Below are 19,266 nucleotides of genomic sequence, written 5' to 3' on the forward strand. Positions count from 1 at the left end.
TTGAGTGACATTTTTATGTTCTTATGGCCTCTGGACTTTTTTTTTTTACATCTTAATTTCAACGAGAATTTGTAAATAGAAAAATATAAAGCTGTACTATCTTTTTCTCTACTCCTATTGCTAAATTAAAATAAAAGATCAAAGTAAATACCTGGAGTATTTCTGGACTTTCAACTGGTTTGGAACTGTTTTTGGCTGTACCTCAGTTTTTACCTCAACTAAAAGCATCATTGCAACATGGAATGCAACACCACAATAGTTTTCATTTCATTATCTCGTTTTCATAATCATTGAAAGCCAAATTTTGAAAATAAAACTGATATAAATCCACAGCCACTGTTCAGAACAGTCTCATTTAATAGAAAAAAACATGGGAGCAGTGCTGCACAAACCAATGAACATGTCCAAGCAAAATATTAAAAACAACATGGACAGTTTAAAAAAATAGACAATATAAAAACAGTTCCTGTGACAAAACTCAGTCTTTCACAGGAGTGAAAGTCATTTGGTGAAGTAATTTATTGAGTTTGAGGGGAAACGTGTCTCAATGTCGAGTTCGTTGCAATGTTCGTGGATCACATTTCCTCCGTGATCATCTCACCCACTGTTTCCCTCATCATCTCCTCCTCTGTCCTGTCTGCCGTTTCCTCCGGTGTTCTTGAGGGAGAGGTTGAGGTTCCCTCTGCTTTCTTTTCCTCTCTTCTCTCTTCCTTCCTCTCCTCTTCCCTCCTGCTCTTCCTGCACAACAGAGTTCCTCTGCATTTCTTCCGAAATGCCGGGTCACAGGCAGCGTAGAGGACAGGGTTGAGGCAGGAGTTGATGTAAGCTAAGCAGGTGACATACGGGTGAGCAGCCAGTAAAATCTGATCCAAAGTGCAGGAATATGGGACAAATCCAAACTCTAGCAGCAGAGACACAGTCTTATTAACATGTAGGGGCAGCCAGCACAGGAAGAACGCCATCACTAGAGTCACAATAACCCTGAGTAGTCTACGCTGGCGCCTACGGTCAGGACGAGGGCCACGGCCAAAATGTCTGCTGAGGAGCTGGGCTAGTGAGCAGTAGCACACCAATAAAATGACAAGAGGAAGCAAGAAGCCAATTAGAGTTGACTTGAGGCTCAACGCAGCCGCCCACCACATCTCAGCTCGCTCTCTTTCTGTCTCATCTAGGCCTGCTCCAATCAGCATGGAGTAATCCATCTGACAGGAGGAGACAGATCCAGACTCAACAGCTTGATCTGGCTCTGGCAGCCAATCATCCTCAGTTTCAGGGTCCAGCTCCACCTCCCTGACGGAGCGCAGCAACAAACCAGGCAGGGCCAGAACCCCTGCAAGTACCCACACCCCTCCGAGTATCCACAGAGTCCTGCTGGGGTACCTCTGTGGGGCAGGGTGGCTGGAATGCCGGTGTCCAGTCAGAACCCAGTACCGCTCCACACTGAGCATGCTCAGGCTGAACACGCTTGCATACATGTTCAGAGCAGTGAGGAAGCTGCTGATCTGGCAGAGGGGTTGCCCAAATGGCCAGTGGTAGCCCATGGCTGTGTAGACCGCCCAGAGCGGGAGGGTTACAAGGAAACAGAGGTCAGCTAATGCTAAGCTAGCTATAAGTGAGTCTGTCAGAGAGCGAGATGGATGTGGAATAGAGGGAGGACAGGAGGAGGTGGAGGAACGAGGGGAGGTCCTGCAGCCTGATGAATATCCACATGAGCCATGATGAACTCCTCGAGCACTGCTGTGCTGATTGGCTCTGCAACAGAACTTCCCAATTCTGCTATGGCCTCTCTCCCTGGTCCTTGCTCTCCTCCCCTCAGCTCGGTCCAGGTAGGCCCAGAGCACCAGACTGTTACCAAGGCAACCAACCACAAAAGCCATCAGGTAGACTGATGGGATGATGGAGAAGGAGGGAGACCAGTCGCTGTAGTCACAGTGGAAGAGGGGGGAAGGAGAGGGGGAGGTGAAGAAGTCGGTGTCTGACATTTTTTCGTCAGATGTAACAATAAGTTCCCCCTTCTCTTCACCTGGCTCCTTTGTCTGTTGGTCTAGAAATGTGATGATAGACATTGTTAAACATTTCCAACAGGTACAGCTACACCAAAATAGCGTCTGTCGCTCATCATGCACAAATAATACAGTGAACAAAAAATCTCAGCAGCTCTTATTTAAACATGGAGGACAAGAACGGCTCTGTGGTACAGTCAAAGAATCAAAAGCACAATATTAGTTTGTGTGAGGCTTGGAGAGTGTCTTTGACTACCACAAATGTTGCAAATTTAATTATAATCCACTGAAGGAAACACCCTTGGATATACACCAGGCACCAATTATTTAGGTCAACACCACAACACTACAATAAGATGAATTCACACCGCAGTGTCTCCGTCACGTGTGTCAGAGTCTGTTTCTTACCATTATTATTATTATTAATCAAATGTAGAATTTTGCTCATTTCTTATTTTATTTTAAAACTCACATAATGTATACACATTTGTACTTTAGGTTGCAGCCCCAATGATTCTCACAACACTTACCTCATGCTACTCCATCAGCTTCAGCCAGATCCTCTCTTTGATGCGTCTGTGGAGCTTCTGCATCTCATCCCATCTTCTTTCTCTCTGCGTTGCCTTGGAAGATGCCTCCTTTTCTACTCTCTCAACTGAGGAGGGTGTTTGCTTCTTCTTCTGTTTGTATATGTACAGCTATGTCCCCTACACACACACACACACACACACACCTCTCCTTTCTCTTGTTCTCACAGCAGACCACACCAGTAGAGTTACGAGACCTGCAAACAGACCTCCCTTCAGCACAAACACACACTCCTCCTGGGACACACAATACCACCCCCAATCCCCCTCCCACACACACACACACACGGCATACAAGAGTTTGATGGTTAGGGCTGCCCAACTCCTCTCAATACAAATGCACATACTCCAATTTGTCCAAACACTCTTTGTTACTTGTGTCTCAGTTGCTCACACACACACACACACACACACACACACACACACACACACACACACACGCACACACACACACACACACACACACACACTATACCGTGGTCAAATGTAACAACCTGCAGAGATGGTAAACAACTCACACTCACAGTCATTGTGCAATAGCAGAGTAAGAGAATGACAGCATGTGAGGCCGTCATCCTGAATACAGTTACAATATTTGCATGGCAAAAATGAGAACAACAGATTTCAAATGGAAAATGCTCTAACAAACAGCTGTGTTATCACCCTTTAGCACTTTTATGGTGTTTAAATACTGTTTTTGTCATTGCTGTTCTGTGCTGGCAAGCTTTAAGGCTGTGTAGATTCTCATTCATCAATTTATTGACATTTGTTAACAAAGGTAATGAGATCAAAAGTTGTTCAAGGTAAGAGGTGAACTTGTTTTTAAATGTAAATGTAAATAAAACTTAGATTGATTACATGTCCGCATTAAATGAAATATGTTTTAATGGGAAAATAGTACAGAACTTTGGTTAAGTATCAAATTTTCAAATTTATCTACTGAGTTATATTTCTTTAGGTTTAATGATTACAGAAGTTTCAGGCATTAGATCGACGGCTTTCAAAATGAAAAAGCCTGAGTACATCTATTGATTGGCAAATATTTTAATGGAACAGTTAGAAGACAGACCAGGTGAACATTGGCCAAATAGATTTTGTTTTACAATTTAGCAACAAAGATTGTTGCTTATGTCTAATAAAGTACTAGTACATGATTGCTTAAGCAGTTGAAATTTAGGACCATTTCATAAAATGATAGAAAGTGGAGTCCAATAAGTGTATTTATATTCTAATACTACAATTAAAAATGGCAGAGATCTCATGCAAACTGTGGTAATATTACATTCAGTTTCAACGTAATGCTGGAAAGGTCAAATTGTTGTGTTTTATGTTTCTTTTAATGAGTTAAATGTTGTGTGTCATCACATGCAGCTTCAATCTAAATTCTGGTTCTGCAGATAAGAGGTCAGAGCAAAAGATTTTGCTTTCCATCCATTTTCTTCCGCTTATCCCGTTAAAGGTCGTGGGGGGCTGGAGCCTATTCCAGCAGCTTTCGGGCCATAGGTGGGGTTCACCCTGGACAGGTCACCAGTACATGTCAGGGCCAACACATATAGACAGACAACCATTCACACCTACAGTCAATTTAGAGTATCAATCAGCCTCGTCCCCTCTTGATGTCTTTGGACTGTGGGAGGAAGGCGGAGTACCTGAGAGAACCCACGCAGGCACAGGGAGAACATGGAGACTCCACACAGAAAGACCTGAGCCGGGACTCGAACCCCAAACCTTCTTGATGTGAAGCGAAAGCGCCCACTGCACCACTGTGCCACAGATTTTGCTTTCATGTTTGTTAAAGTAGAGTCGAGCCTACTACCTCACTGAAGAGAGTGGGATCTGCTAACACGGCAAACAGCGAACACCTGAGCGGAACATTTTCTGATAAAGTGTTGGCAGTCATGACAACACCATGTCTAGCTGCAGCTTAATTTATTTTTACAGAGCTTTTCTGCAGGATCATATGCATAGAATTCCAACCCAGTAATGCAGTAATCAATGCTACAAAAGAATGAAATGTGCTGTGTTAATTTATATCACACTCACCACGGTTTTAAACCAGTACACTGCTGATTGCATTTTAAAGGCTACAGATGAATATCAAATATAGCCAAAAGAAAAGTTTGAGACATTTATTCTGTAGATTTGAAGAACATGGTTGGCATGGCTCAGGAGGTAGAGTGGCCGTCGAGGAACCAAAGGGTCGCTGGTTTGATCCTCATTTCTCCTGGTGATCATGTCAAAGTGTCCTTGAGCAAGATACTGAGCCCCTAATTGCTCCTGATGGGCAATCAGGGGACTGGCAACCCATCTTGGGTGAACCCTGCCTCTTGCTGATGTCAGCTGGGACAGGCTCCACCCCCGCCTGAACCTTAACGGATAAACAGTATAGAAAATGGATGGATTTCAAGAACAAACACAGAGACTCAACTTGTTGTATGGTGACACATGACGGACGGATGGTCAGATACTGCAGGTCAGCGTGGGGCTAGAGTGTAAACAGAGAAGATGCTCCGACAGTAAACAGGAAGTGTGTGTTTCCACGGGGGGCAGAGGTCATACTGCCATCAACCTGTTGTTATGGGAACAGATGTCTCCATAAACATTCCAGTCTTTTCTCTCACAGGGACAGGCTGGCGCATAAACACACACACACACACACGTTTACACACTAAGAGTGAATGGAAGGGACAGTAAATACGACTGTTTCACTGAGAGGAAAACTGCCGGGCATCACGGGGGAAGAAGAGATGCACCTGAAGAGGACTTTTGCCAGTGGTTTACAAAATGCACCTACTGAATGAGTAAACAACATATCTCGCTCATACTTTTAAGTCCGTTTCTCAAATAATACTGGAACAGCTTGTTGGTGACTTGAAATCAAAGTGAATATTTATTTAATCTTGCAAAGGAACTCAAGAGAGGAATCAGCTTAGACCTACATAGAAAATATACTCATACTCCCTGTAACTGTTTTGAGGATTTTGAAGTTCATGAGGTTCATTATGATCTGGTAATTTTGAGCATGTACAAAAAAATAAAAAACAAAACAGAATTTGTGTGATAATCTATAACCCTGATTATGCAAAGACAATTCTCTTGGTTTCGTATGTAGCCATAATTCAATAAAGACAGGCTACAGAGTGTCAACTCGATTTTCCAATATTTTTAATTTCTCTTCACAGAGTCGTTTCAATTCACATCATCAGTTGAGAGTTAAAAAAGCAAAAACTCATTTCTGTACAAACAGGGCATGCTGATCACCATTTGCAGCATGACCAAGGGAAAGCACAAGACTGACTTAAACTGTTGTCAAAATGTACTTCCTCTGAGCAGCACGGAGATATTTTAGAGCAAGATAAAACATTCTATCTTTAAAAAAAAAAAAGCTTAATCATGATAAAGTTGCTCTTTGTAGTCCAAAGAAATTAACTTCAGGTTCATGTGGAACGTAGTCGCACTCTCACACGTACACTCGCAACAGTAAGACGCTATTAGACAGCTGCTTTAGTCCAGCGTGTGTCAGAATGTGCTTTGGTATCAGTTGAACCAGGTTGTGTTCAGCTGCGTCTGTTTCTTGATGCTGGTGTCTAACTTCAGCACCTCTCGGATTGCCATTGTAGCGTAAGTCGAGGGAGGCAGGGAGAAATCCATCCGTAGAGCCCGATACTTCCCCTCTGTTGGAGGAGAGAAATACCGTATTAAGCTGAAAACAGCAAATCAAAACACTTTGATGTTATTTTTCTTTATATTGGAAAAAAAAAATAGCAAAAAGAAAATCAAAACGTTAGAAGAGAGTGAAACTGTTATTACAGCGTAAGGAGAGGACGTTGAGAGAGAAGAAAAATAGTCTGCTTTTTCCTTATATGGACAGTTCAAAGAGTAGCATACAGTGGATATTTAATAAAATTACCTGAATTTCCAGGATGAATACTGTATAGTAATATGTCTTCCAGTCCTAGTGAATGTCAGTGTTTCTACATATTTGCAGTATGCTTGACTGCCACCCAGTGGTCAAATCAAACAAGTTTTAGTGTGATGGGTGTAAACGGTACGAGTCAGCTGCGTATTAACCTTTGTTGAACACGGGGGCAGGTTTGTTCTCCAGTTTCTCAAAATCAGTATGGACCAGGGAGATCCTGGGGTCATCATACCGAATCACATCCCTACAAGGAAGAGACAGAAACAGAACAGCACGTGTGTTTATAGACCAGCAACCTGAAGTGCACTTTTCCTTTTCTCCTCCATGCTCCTTGTCAAAAGGGTCACCTCTTATACATACTGCAGCAATAAAAACTCAATTATAATTATTTTCACCAACAATAATCCCTCTTTTTAAAACTTCTATTAGGATTTTTTTTTAATCACTAATAATACTAAAAAAAAAATCATACACAATTTTGTGTTTTGGTCCAGCATGGTCAGTTCAACACCATAGTAAGAGGTATAATACTTGTACTTCACGTGCCTACTTGAAGGAAAGAGCTGTGCAGTAACAGCGTGCTCACCAGCTGACATCACTGGGTCTGATGATGATGCGTCTGTAGGCTCCAGCCAGAGAATAATCCTTCACTTTGTGTCTCATGTTGTCGATGTTCAGCCTGTCTGCACTGAGCATCTCCCTGTAGCCTTTACCCACTGGTGGGCAAAATATCACAACACAATTAATCCTCAGCATTTACTCATTTTCTTCTCTCATTTTGTCATCTTTATATGCATCATTTGGAATGGATTAATTTGAACAGAAATAAGACCATGTTTTTCATTTCACAGCTATGTTTTCCTGCACCAAGTCAGTGAATAAACTCACCGTGGTGAGAAGGGTAGATAACGTCGAACCCGGGAAGTGGCATGACAATGTCATGGATGGAGTGGCTCTCAGCCTCCTCTGTAGACAGAACGTGTGCTGTGGCTTCATGGACACATGGAAGAACAATAAGGAAAGGCTTACTTTTAAAATTGATACCCAAGGCATTACCGAATATTTGACTTAGACTGATTAAATAATTCCAATAACTGCTTGAAAAGCTTCAAGACAGTGTGAAATATGGAGTGCCAGCAACAAACTGTTTCTTTAATCTTTTTCAACTGGAAAGGCTGATTTGGATAACAAAATGTAGCCATTAAGAGATGGACTAACTTCCTCGGAGCACCAGGTCACCCTCCACAGCTTTCAGCCCAAAGGCCTCGATTCTCCGGCTCACCATGGTGTTCCACACCACACTCTGGTAGCTGTGGATGTACATCAGGCGGTTGTTACGAGGGATCTGACAAGAGAAAAAATGAATAGTCAGGAGGAGGAACTTTGGATGTGATAAAGATGCCAGTGAATGAGTTTATAACCTTTTCTAGCATGCATGTGTACAATAACAGCTTACCAGTCCAAATGCAGTGACGATATTCTTCTTGCCGTGCATGGACAGGCCACGCAGCAGCTGTCCCTCCACGCAGCGCTTGTTGGGCAGCTTTTTCAGCGCTGCCTCTGGGTCCTGAGTCTTTGCCCACTCCTCTCTGCACCGGACCAAGTATTCTTTCTCTGCTGGAGATGGTAATTAAAAATAGAGAAATATTAGCGATACAAAAAAAAAACCACTTTCCAGATGGAAGAAAAACAGTTTACTACCTCCAGGACGAGGCTTCAGAATCAAATCCACCACTTCATTCCAGTCATTCCTCAGAATCGCCCTGTCCAAGAGAAAGGAGTTCCAGTTTACTGTAGTAACTGTTTCCTATTCTGCTATAATTTTGCATCACCATCTCCATATAATAACTTTACCTGCCAACGTGTTGTGTAGGCACAGCGGTGGTGCCGAAGCGCTGCATGCCATAGTAGTTGATAAAGCCTGTCTGCTTGAGGGACGTCATGGCCTGATGAACTTCTGCATCTGTTCCTGAGATGTTCCTGACATGCAAACGAGAATAAATACAACAACTGGTCACATGGAACAAGAACATTTACCGTCTGCATCAAATACTGTATCCATTTATCCAAAATGGAGGCACATTGGGCAGTGTGTGTGTGTGTATATATATATATATATATTTCTACTGCCCAATGTGCCTCCATTTTAGGCAATAGCTGTCTGCAAAAACATAAGACACGTTGGACAAACCAACTATCTGGTTACTAGACCAAGATACATAACCAGCACTGACTGGAAACAAATCAGTATAATATGATACGAGTTTTCATCTGCTGACCTGATGACGACAGTGAAATGGTTGCCCTGCAGCTCCCCCAGCTTTAGAGGGTGGTTTTTGTATGAGAAATTTCCAACCTTGAGGTTCATGAGGCACTTGTTGAGGTGAGCCAACCTCTCTGCTGTGATCCTGAGAGACACGATGCACTGATTAGAACAGAAAGATACCTCCAACACTGGCAAAACACCACTTGTAGACTTACGCCTGTTACGTATGCAAACGCATCTATGTCGTGATCTGTTACAGCATTTAATACTCACTTGAGCACCGCAATCTCCTGCACAGTGATGGCTCTTTTGTCCTTGGTGCCCATATAGGAGAACATATTGGGTCTAAGCCTAGAAGGACATGCATCTTTGAGTAAAGTTATTCAAATGATCAGCCAATCAAGAAATCTTGCATTCAGACCTGAGGAACTTTGACAGCACATTGATGGCATCCATTGTGTCCTTGTTTTCCTTGTAAAGGACAAAGTGGCAGAAACTACCTCGGTTTTTGGGCCAGAAGTGTTTCCTCGGAGCTGTCATGGAGACAGAAAAAATATGTACTGAAGTATACAGTAAAAAAAAAAAAAGAAGTGATGATTTTTATGTTGACATTTTACACATTTTTTTTTAATGTACTCCAACATTTAGAGATTTTGAGCATCTTTCTGATCTACTTTAACCAAGACCCATTTTTTCTCACTTTCATATTCAACCACTTTATTCTTACATTGTAAAATGGAAATAATTGAATTCTTATTACAATGAGAAAGCCCTGCATCTAGTTAGTGACATCCTAACTCCCTCTGTGCATGTGGAGAACAGGTTCTTACCTGCAGGTGTTTTGACCTCTATCCACCAGAGAAGAGCAAAAGGAGGATAGAATAGAGTTACTAGGTAAAAGAAACTTATATGGAGTGGGGCGAATCTTCAGGGTGAGCGCTGCATGCATGGTCCTAAGATTAGGGTATGGTATTTAAAAGGGGGAGGATAACATGAGTGCAGGGTCTTTTACATATCACTGCCTTTTTGTGTCGTATTTGAAGCAGCTCAGTCTGAAGAAAACTACATCAATCTAAATCATATTACTGCACTGAAAAAAAGGAACAATTTAATCAAATCAAAGAGTAAATATCTCAACATGCAGGTGTGTTGGTCATGCACATGCGCGCAAACATCTTGTGTGTATTTTGAAATCCAGCTGTGAACCACATACATGCACTGTAGCACGTACGCTGGAACTTAAAATGACATGCAGCAAATCCTTTTTCTCATCATTAATTTTAGTATGGCTTGGTGATGAAATACTCGTTCTAAATTTGGTCCAGAAATAGCAAGCTAGTGCTGCTGTCTCCTGTCCACATACCTGCTAGGGCTTTCTTCCCAGCTGCATGATAGGCCACAATAAACTTGCGACCTTCCCTCTCCTCCGTCTTTGTCTCCAGACCGGGAAACTGAGTTTTGATGGCTTTGTGAACCAGCGTGCGCTTTTCTTTTGAGTCATCCACCTACAATATGAAAAAAGGAGTTGAGACATAAAACTCCAAAGCAATGATTCTAAGCACCTCAATCCAGGTACAGTGGACTCACTTCTATGGAGACATTGCTCTCTTTATTCTTGAAGAGCTGCAGTTCACCGAGTTGCTTTTTGTGCTCCTCAGTCAGCACGTCAGATTCTGATGGCTGCTCTGGAGCTTCTGGAACTTCCTAACACAGAGCATCCAAAACACAGTGCTACACGAATGAATGCAAACAAGCCTCTTGCAGCCCTTCTGTTGTGTACTTCGATGGATGCATATTTGTAACAGTTTCTAACTGCATGCACCACATGAAAAGTACATCTTGGCAAATTTGACAAACAATTCTCAAGATTGCATACCATTTTAAACTAGTGCTGTCTGTTTCAGTGAAAAGGTCATATTGTGATTACTTTGTACATGTTAAGATACAATAAACACATGGTATCAGGAGTGTACTAGCTTGGCTATCAAGATAAATACACACAAATTACTGATAATTACTGAAAAGCATATTTCTCAAAATAAAAAATAGCATAAAAAATACAACAACAAAAAAACACTTGGGGAAATACCTTTTTTTTGTGCAACGTTTCGGCAGCGCTTTGTTTTTGTGGTTATATAATTGCACAGGAAAACATTAAGACTGGTCAGCACTCATTCAAATGCTGACTCTTCCAGTGACATTCATGACTGAAATTGAATCCAACCTACCAGAATGTCTGCAGGAATCGTGAGGTCATCTAAATGCACCACCTTCCCCTGTTTGCTGATTTCATGCACCACGAAATCTGAATACCTAAATGTCAGCATAAATCAGAATAAATCATCCAAACTTCAATCACTCTGAGAATGTAGTTGAACTATTTGGTAGAGGACAAACCTTTCCTTCAGGATCCCTGAGAAGCCCTCGTGATCACTGACATACTTCAGGATGCCCACGTCCTCCTCTGTGAGGCCATGCTTCATCATATCAGCGAACGTCTCACCATCGTCCTCGCCATTGCTAGCCTCACCCTCTGGCTCCTTGTCGTCAGCTCGGTGGGGGGGACCTCCATTCTCGTTATCGCTCTCAACCCTGGGTCTCTTTGAGAGTGTGTCTTCTTCCCCATCCTCTGGACATCCTCTCTTTTCCCCAGTACTGACAGCCACAAATGAGGGCTCTGATTCGGCCATAATACCCCAGCTGCTAGACACAGAAACAGTCTTGACATTCAAGTCATGGAATACAACAGCAAAAGTGAAAATCTGACAATCAACCACATGAAGGTCCATTTCCTCTTCACCACTGTGACATCAGCTGTTTATTTTCTTCAATGATCCTTATTCTATATTTGCAAAGCCTCAGCACCAACGTACAAGTAGGGACCTTTTTGTTAATTTCTAATGCACTGGCTTGTTATTCGGTGTTGATCAGATCATCAGGGACTCTTGGATCGATATCAAAGAGAACTTTAAATATGTCTTTGACATAAATTACATGTTTGTTTTTAAACACACTCATTCCCATAACAATTAAAGTACACAAAACATAGACTTTAATATAATAAAACTGAGGTTTGCTCCTATATATCTAAATATAAGTGAAATTGCAATGATAAAAATAAAGTGCAATGTCCAAATCAGAGGAGCTGCAGTTTTTAAATCAAACTACAATGTGTCCCTACAACAAACCATTTTGAACGAAATGTTGTGGCACAGTGTCCAACTCTGCTTTAGCTCTATCAATCTTAACCTTTTAATACAGTGACAATGCAAAACATCCACGCTAGTGTCCGGAAGATACATAAAATACCAAATACCGCACTTCACGAAGTCCCAAAGGGGATTACGGGTAGCGTAATAATGACAATAAAATGGCCGTTTGTGAAACTGAGGTAAAAGGACACAGCTGCGGGTTTGGTAACGCTTCTCGCCACCCACCAGCCAGACACATGCAGATACCCTCTCCTGATGGTGTGGAGTTTAACCCGGCAACTGAAAGACACAAAAACAGATGCATTCACTCACAAGTTAGCAGAGCAGCTAACGCATTCGCGCTTCCATCTACTCAACATCTCATGCTAGGTTGGTAGGTAGGTGGATGCACAGCTAACACAGGAAACACGGGTTCTGCCTAAAATATATGATTTACCTTCTTAAAATGACGTCACCTTTGTTTGGTAAGATTCAGAAGTGTGCAGGCCAGGGTCAACATGAGAAGACAGCATTCCTCACACGTGTATGTGTGTGTGGTTGCTTATTTCCCCATCATGATCTGTTAAGCCCCGCCCACATGCAAACGACCAAAGAAGAGCGCGTCCACACAGAGAAGCCGTGCTCGTAACACGGAGGTACTACGGAGAGTACCGAGGCTCAAAATACAGTTAGTGAGTTTTATCAGTTGCTCATCAAGAATCGTTCGAGAAATTGGGAAACAGAGCACTTATGTTGTGTATTTTTCAGATCTATCTCTATAAATGCACAGCCTACTGCTATTATATAAAATTAATTATATTGTATATTAAGATTAACCTATATGCATTCATTTTCAAAATTAGAGATTTTTTAAATGACTGTTGCGTATCCACAATTTGCATAAAGTTGCTTAGTGTCCCGGCAAGATTTCATCACAATGAAGTGAGAAATTGTAAAAAGAATTAAAACAAAAATGGTCATCAGCTTTATTTTTTTCAGAATATGCTAATCCCACCAAATGTGTAAAGCATATTCCCCACTGAAAATTAGGTATTTTATGTGGAGATGGTGACTGGTGGCAATCATGATATGGCAAAACCTCAGTCCCCCCCCCCCCCCTCACAAAAACAAGGATGGCCAACACACACTGCAGGCTGTTTGTGTGTTGCATTTGTAAAGACACGTGAACAGCAACCCACCTCTTGCTCGAGGGGACTCATAGCATGTCTGTCTACCACATATTTTTAATTTCAATCCTGGGAAAATCTGATATCACGGATTCTCGCTTTTCTAATATTTAGATGCACCCAAGAAAGATGGTTCCACTGGGGCTTGAACCCAGGACCTTCTGCATGTAAAGCAGACGTGATAACCACTACACTATAGAACCTGGTGTCTGTGGCACTATATACCCAAAATGTTACACTAACGCTCCTAGCTGTTGGTAGGTTTCTCTTACATAAGGAATAGAAGTACATTTAAATCCAAATATTTTTAAACCTTGAATTTTTTTTTAGTAATTACCTTTTTAAGTGTGCACACATTTTAATTTAGGTGCAGTATTGGCTTCTGAAGTCAGTCCTGATAGGTGATTTTGACTGTAATCATGACACATTAACACTGGAACTAAGAAGACGGGGAAACATTTCTCTCTGATTTCAAGCAGTTTGTGGTTTGAACAAAAAAACATTTTGACTCTTAAATACAAACATATTCAAGCAAGACCAATCTTGTCACAGGTAGTCCTAGATTATTTTTATGCTCCAATCAGCAGTGATTTCTCATTGTAGTTATTTGTCGTGCTGTTTAATAAAAGACTGACACAACAAAAAACAATCAAAGTCAAAAATCAGACTGCCACTGAGGATTCTCAAATCTTACACAAGAATAGATAGATAGATAAATTGCAAGACTAAGTGTGGGTTGGTGCGGCATGAAAGTTGATTTAAGATGAATTATGTTCAAATCAGTTGCTAAGATGCTTCAATGCAAAGCATGAAACCAACAAATCTTGCCAAGCAGCATGTGTGCTGCAATGCAAAAGCACAGTTATAAATAGTATAGAAGCAGCATCCTGGGCTTGGAACCAAGATTTCTGACACAGAACATGAATACTGTGTACACTAACATAGCTGAGGTGGGGAATAACATTGAATGCAAAAAAACTATATAACATATTGATTTTATTTCTGTACAGCTATGAAACTTGGAAAGTACATGCTTCACCAAAATAGCTTGTGTTCAAACTGTCTAAATTTGTTTGAGGTCCTGTGCACGATACAAACCGCCTCATTTCATCGTGGTGATGCTTTTCATTTGGTCATGAGCATTGTTTTTTTTTTCATTTAGCCTTCGAGCACGAGGTGTGGAAATGACCTGAAAGTAGAACTTCTTGTGTGGAAAAACGCCATTCAGCTGTACTTACCTTCATGGTGCCATGGAAATCTGAGGTGGATGACTCTTTCTGGAGTCAATAAAATAACACATTATGTAGCCTACACATCAAACGATTATTTTTGATTTAAGGTCATAAAGAAAGATTTTTTAAATATATTAGGTACAGCAAGAAAAAAGTGCAGCTTGCATAACATCTCAAAAATGCCATTTTAAATTACAAATTAACACCGAGGGAACAGGAAATAAAAGGAAACGTGGTAGCAGAGTATGGTCTTACAAATTTCCACATCCAAAAATTTGCTTGAAATTTTTGTACTTTGTAATGCATCACCAGTTTGGGACAAATATAGTGAAGTAGAAACTTTTCTGTGGGGGGGGGGGTGCAAGGAAGGCCGGTCTTGTCATTACATTTTAAATTGTATTATCTCAGGATAACAGGACAGTCAAATCATTCTCTCGAGATAACGTTGATTCTGTTTCATTAGAGTTTTGTAGCGGCGCGGATATTATCAATAACTGAAGAGAAAAAGCACTCAATAACTCATTCGACTTTCGAGATTGAAATTGCAGTTGTCAACGGCTGCACGCGACTCCCGTTTCAAACGACAGAGGGAGCGCGTGGCTTCCGATGCTAGGTAGGTTTGTGTGTGTGTGTGTGTGTGTGTGTGTGTGTGTGTGTGTGTGTGTGAGAGAGAGAGAGAGAGAGAGAGAGAGAGAGAGAGAGAGAGAGAGAGAGAGAAAGAGAGAGAGAGAGAGAAGAGATTCCGGCTGCTGCTGCCGAGCTGCCCGCTCCTGCTGAGGGGAAGAGGAGGAAACATGAGCTCTAGGAAAGGTGCGTATCCCTCAGCCTCTAACTTGCCCCATGCTACCCCACTTCTGGTTGTATTTACGGGGGGAATTGGCGGAAGTTTGGCTAATAGGTAACCAGCTAGGACGTGCTAAACGACGGCCACCGATAGAGCCTCATGTTATGTGTTTCTTCTCTCTCCCCGTCCCTCCTACACCCTTCCCCGGATTCGGACGTCGGTCATGCCCGTGGATAAACGTAACCTCACCCCGGCAGTGATGGCCATCCAGGCCAGAAAGAGGAGGCCGAAGGGGAGGAAAGACAAAACGGGTCAGCATCGGAGGTAAGCGGGCGGCGGCAGCGGCGATTGTAGACTGTGGTGACTGTAGTGTTTGTGCCGGGGCTTGGTTTGTTGACAGTGGTCCTTCTCCGTATGGTGCGTCGGCGGTGACTGCGCGCACATATGTTTAAAGGCGTGTTTCTTACCCTGCAGACGGGGCTTCTGTGGAGTGTGGGAACTTGCTATTTAGACTAAAGGACTATGAGGCATCAGGAGGTCCCCGCAGGTCCTACCCTGACTCACCAGCAGCATTTGCATCTACAGTAGTCTACGGTTGTACCTGATTTAGCCTTTCAGAGGATCCAGCAATGATAGCTTTCTGATTGGGACTGGGGGCTGCAAGAGGATGTGATGTGACAGGCTTACACTAGAAATGGCAGCACAGAAGGATGAGGAATAAAACCCTTCCCTTGGAGGATTTGTGGTTGTCTCACTCACTGTTTCATTGTGTAACTTTTCTTTAAATGTCAGAATTGATTCCGTGTGTGTGTGAGTGGCTTTGGAGAACATGAGCATATTTCCCCGGTGTAAGTGGTTGCAGGGATGTAGTGTGTGTGCAGCGCAGTGGCTCTGTAAAGTGCATGCGAATTGGAGTGGAGAGAGTGGGGGGTTACTCCATAGCATGATTATATTGGACCGACGTCACTGGCAACCTAAAAAATATAAATTAGGAGATACCAAAGGTGTGACCACCCCAGGGGCCTGCTCTTTCCTGGGTGCTGCAATGTGCTGGAACACCTATACAGCAATCACATGTGTGCACCAATGTCTGTTCACAGGTTTGCTGTGTGTCAGCCTCTGAATTGCAACATAAAGACATAATTAAGAGATCAGTGGTGAAATCACTTCAAATTTTAGGGTTGTTTTCAAGCGACACTCCCAGGTGTATCCCTGTGGTGTTCTGACATGCATATAGCAGTAAAATCAAATGCAGTAACCTCTCTGCATTTCATAGTACATAGATTTTGCATCTGTGGTAAATTTCCCTCCCTGTTGGGAGGATGCATATGGCCACCAGAGGCTTGTGATGCATTCTAGACGTTGCACTAAACATCAGAATTCCAACCCAGAGATTTACAACTTCTGCCATCATTGCAGTCACGGTTTTTATTCACCTGTCCACTGTTTCCTACTGCATGTCTGTGGCAGGGTCACAATGGCATGAGTGCAAGTAGAGCAGACACACCCGGTCACTTACAAAGACACATCATCTTTTTTCTGCTTCTGACAGTTGACATTCTTCACACACACACACACACACACACACACACACACACACACACACACACACACACACAAACACTCACTTTCAGAGTGCGAAGTCTTGCGGGTTGTGATCTGCTTTGATCCAGAGTCATGCCTGGCCTGTGCTCTCTGAAAAGCTTCACTCTGCTGAAACAGGCTTTGTATTCCAAGACCGCAACACACACACACACACACACACACACACACATACACACACACACACACACACACACACACACACACACACACACACACACACACTTTCACCTTCATATTCAGAGCAATGTGTACTCAGGTGAGCTTCCATCCATTCATGCCCCACTGTCTTTGCCAGTGGATGGAGCTGACAGCCCAAATACTAGCGTTCGTTGTGCTAAGCTAGCTGGCAGTCAGCTGGTCTTTGCTGGTCTACACACTCCGAGCAGAGAAGCTATCTATCCTTTCGTCTGGCTTTGGGGAGAACAGCAAAGAAGTGAATTTCCCCAGAAGTTGGCATGTTCCTTTTAAGCTTTTGTCCCTTCAGTTCAGTGTGCTGACCAAACATACAGTGTTTTTGTCAGGCGGAAGTAATGGCTGCATGATTAACAGACTTGAAATGGGATTTGTGAGCACAGTTGTGCTTTGGCAGGATAAACTGGTTTTGTCCACCGAAAATCACAATTGAAAAAGTGTGTTTAGATGTGTGGAGGATGTAAATGGAAATACTTTCGGGCTGGTTGTTGTCCAAAGAAAATAAAGTTCCATCCAAGTTCAGTTTAAGTCTTTCATGCTCACCTACCTGATCTTATCTTGTTAGTTCATCAACTGCTTGTCTTGCTGATCTGGCTTTTAATACTGTGTGTGTGTGTGTGTGTGTGTGTGTGTGTGTTTTAAGGAATTAAAAGCTGACCAGTATTGACTGCTGTAAATTTACTGTTATTCACATCCTAGCACCCTTTCAAACACAAAGACTGAAAAAAAATCTGAGATGCTATGAATGATTTATTTGGGGAAAGGTTCCCAATGTGAGGGCCTGGCTCCCCTGGGAGGTTGTGAGATACAGATGGGGGAACTGCAAAATGATTTTGCAGTTCAATTTCTGGAAAATTAAAAAAAAAAAAAAAAGATTTGAAAATTATTAAAATTTCTTAATTGTTTTTCAAGTTAAAATAGTACTGTAAACTTATAAACCAAAAAAGGACTGAAAAATAGCAGTTGATTGGGGATATGAGGATTTATAGTAATATGATGATGTCCCGATATGAATAGGATGGTAATACAGAGGAGATAATTCCACAATAATATTGGAATATTATTTAATTTGCAAAAACCTAAAATAGATATAAAATGGACTTAAAGTTTATTAACAACATTATATCAAGACGATAAATTCTGTTTACTTTATTGCTTTTAAAAATCATCATATCAGTGTCTTTAGGGCAGAATTTTAGGAAAAAAAATAATCAACAGAATTGATCATGACTCATGCAATGGGAATAGCAATTTTTGCATTTTCTTTTCCTTGGAGCCAAATATTGAAATGGTGATGTGATTTTTGCAGGGTCTGTACCAGACAAACTAGTAACGTCTGGAGAATATCTGTAGCACCCCCATGCTTCGTCTTGCATGATGTCAAACATTTTACCTTCATTAAAAAAAAGGCAACTTCTGCTGTTTCCCTTGGCCATTTTGGATCCATTGTGCAGACCTGTTAATCCATTTTAAGCAAAGCTTTTATCTGTTGTTGCAAATTATATTTTATAATGTAAACTATATTCTGATAATAGAAGCAGATCCGGTCTTTTTTTATTTTATCTTGTAGCCTGTTGCGGTGGCTTTAACCAGATATTATTAACTTTCTCCTTCACACAAGACGCAGTAAGGCAATGTTTAACCATGTTGTTGTTTCATTTTTTTGTCGTTCAGATTCATTTTTCTTACTTAATCCCCTCTCTCTTAGCCGAGTTTGGGCTGTCACTTAAAATAAATGGCCCAGTGTGCCCTTTGTTGTTCCTGTTGCCATAGAAACACCTTCTGTATAACTCTAACAGGCCAGTAGCAATAACAACACAGCCAGCCGAATAGATTACAGGCACAGTAATGATGTTGTGGTTCCTAGGCATGACACAGCATTGCTGGCACCTGGGTAGCAATAGTTATGATTTATAGCCCTTCCTTTGACCTTTGGCTTGTTGGATGTCACCCATCTGTTCAAGTTGACCCCGTGGATCATCCTTGATTATATATGTATTTTTTCGACGTTGTGGGATGCGGCTTGTAAATGGGTCTGCTCTTCATATAAAACGCTCACAGCTGGGTGCAAATTTCATGTTTGATCTGAGTTGCCCCCTTGATTGAATGGATCAATACTGGTCTTAGTGTTACAGCAAATTCAAAGTTTGTAGGGGATGGACAAAATATTAATAACACCACTTATTATAAGACAGTTAAACAATAATACAATTCATAAGCCTCTCAAACTGGCTCCAGGGTTGAGTACAGGTCTTTTCTATGATACATTACTTTTGTATGGGTTGTGCCAGCTCACAGTG

At 41.8% G+C, this 19,266-nt stretch overlaps 3 protein-coding genes and 1 non-coding gene across 14 annotated transcripts in view; 1 reads left to right on the forward strand and 3 right to left on the reverse strand.

Annotated features, from left to right (window-relative positions):
• Nucleotides 1-375: 375 nt before the first annotated feature.
• aplnr2 (apelin receptor 2) lies at nucleotides 376-1,982 on the reverse strand. The gene has a single exon (XM_086207867.1). The coding sequence runs from the start codon at nucleotides 1,980-1,982 to the stop codon at nucleotides 576-578; it is 1,407 nt and encodes a 468-aa protein (XP_086063993.1). The 3' UTR covers nucleotides 376-575.
• Nucleotides 1,983-5,588: 3,606 nt separating this feature from the next.
• pus7 (pseudouridine synthase 7) lies at nucleotides 5,589-12,567 on the reverse strand. 6 transcript variants are annotated; one of them, XM_086207870.1, is made up of 18 exons: nucleotides 12,443-12,541; nucleotides 12,213-12,266; nucleotides 11,173-11,478; nucleotides 11,004-11,088; nucleotides 10,363-10,479; nucleotides 10,139-10,280; nucleotides 9,606-9,623; nucleotides 9,197-9,308; nucleotides 9,049-9,126; nucleotides 8,789-8,917; nucleotides 8,364-8,489; nucleotides 8,211-8,272; nucleotides 7,966-8,123; nucleotides 7,728-7,854; nucleotides 7,398-7,499; nucleotides 7,096-7,225; nucleotides 6,662-6,753; nucleotides 5,589-6,264 (listed from the first exon to the last, which is right to left on the reverse strand). In XM_086207870.1, the coding sequence occupies exons 1-18, from the start codon at nucleotides 12,484-12,486 to the stop codon at nucleotides 6,128-6,130; spliced, it is 2,019 nt and encodes a 672-aa protein (XP_086063996.1). In that variant the 5' UTR covers nucleotides 12,487-12,541; the 3' UTR covers nucleotides 5,589-6,127. The 6 variants fall into 6 exon arrangements, with proteins under 6 accessions (XP_086063996.1, XP_086063998.1, XP_086063999.1 ...); XM_086207872.1 differs by having other exon boundaries at nucleotides 5,591-6,264; nucleotides 7,966-8,126; nucleotides 11,173-11,475; nucleotides 12,424-12,567; XM_086207873.1 differs by having other exon boundaries at nucleotides 5,591-6,264; nucleotides 7,966-8,126; nucleotides 12,424-12,567.
• Nucleotides 12,568-13,283: 716 nt separating this feature from the next.
• trnav-uac (transfer RNA valine (anticodon UAC)) lies at nucleotides 13,284-13,356 on the reverse strand. The gene has a single exon. It is a non-coding gene; the product is annotated as a tRNA-Val (tRNA).
• Nucleotides 13,357-15,082: 1,726 nt separating this feature from the next.
• The window catches only part of srpk2 (SRSF protein kinase 2), a 65,165-nt gene continuing 60,981 nt past the window's right edge, over nucleotides 15,083-19,266 (forward strand). For all 6 annotated transcript variants that reach the window (XM_086209483.1, XM_086209487.1, XM_086209488.1 and 3 more), the window contains exons 1-2: nucleotides 15,083-15,195; nucleotides 15,427-15,493. In XM_086209483.1, the coding sequence (XP_086065609.1) occupies nucleotides 15,180-15,195; nucleotides 15,427-15,493 (83 nt within the window). In that variant the 5' untranslated portion in view covers nucleotides 15,083-15,179. The remainder of the gene's footprint in view (nucleotides 15,196-15,426; nucleotides 15,494-19,266) is intronic.

The sequence above is a fragment of the Aulostomus chinensis genome, chromosome 7, assembly GCF_037954235.1.
Source record: "Aulostomus chinensis isolate RoL2024-O1b breed Wild chromosome 7, RoL_Achi_v1.0, whole genome shotgun sequence".
Classification (NCBI taxonomy): Eukaryota; Metazoa; Chordata; class Actinopteri; order Syngnathiformes; family Aulostomidae; genus Aulostomus; species Aulostomus chinensis.

Coding starts and splice junctions, on each gene's coding strand:
- aplnr2 (XM_086207867.1), bottom strand. CDS start 1,982: ATGTCAGACACCGACTTCTTCACCTCCCCCTCTCCTTCCCCCCTCTTC.
- pus7 (XM_086207868.1), bottom strand. CDS start 12,486: ATGTTGACCCTGGCCTGCACACTTCTGAATCTTACCAAACAAAG. Junction 11,089..11,172: donor TCAGGGATCCTGAAGGAAAG/GTTTGTCCTCTA, acceptor GCTGACATTTAG/GTATTCAGATTTCGTGGTGC. Junction 8,490..8,788: donor CATTTCACTGTCGTCATCAG/GTCAGCAGATGA, acceptor TTTGCATGTCAG/GAACATCTCAGGAACAGATG.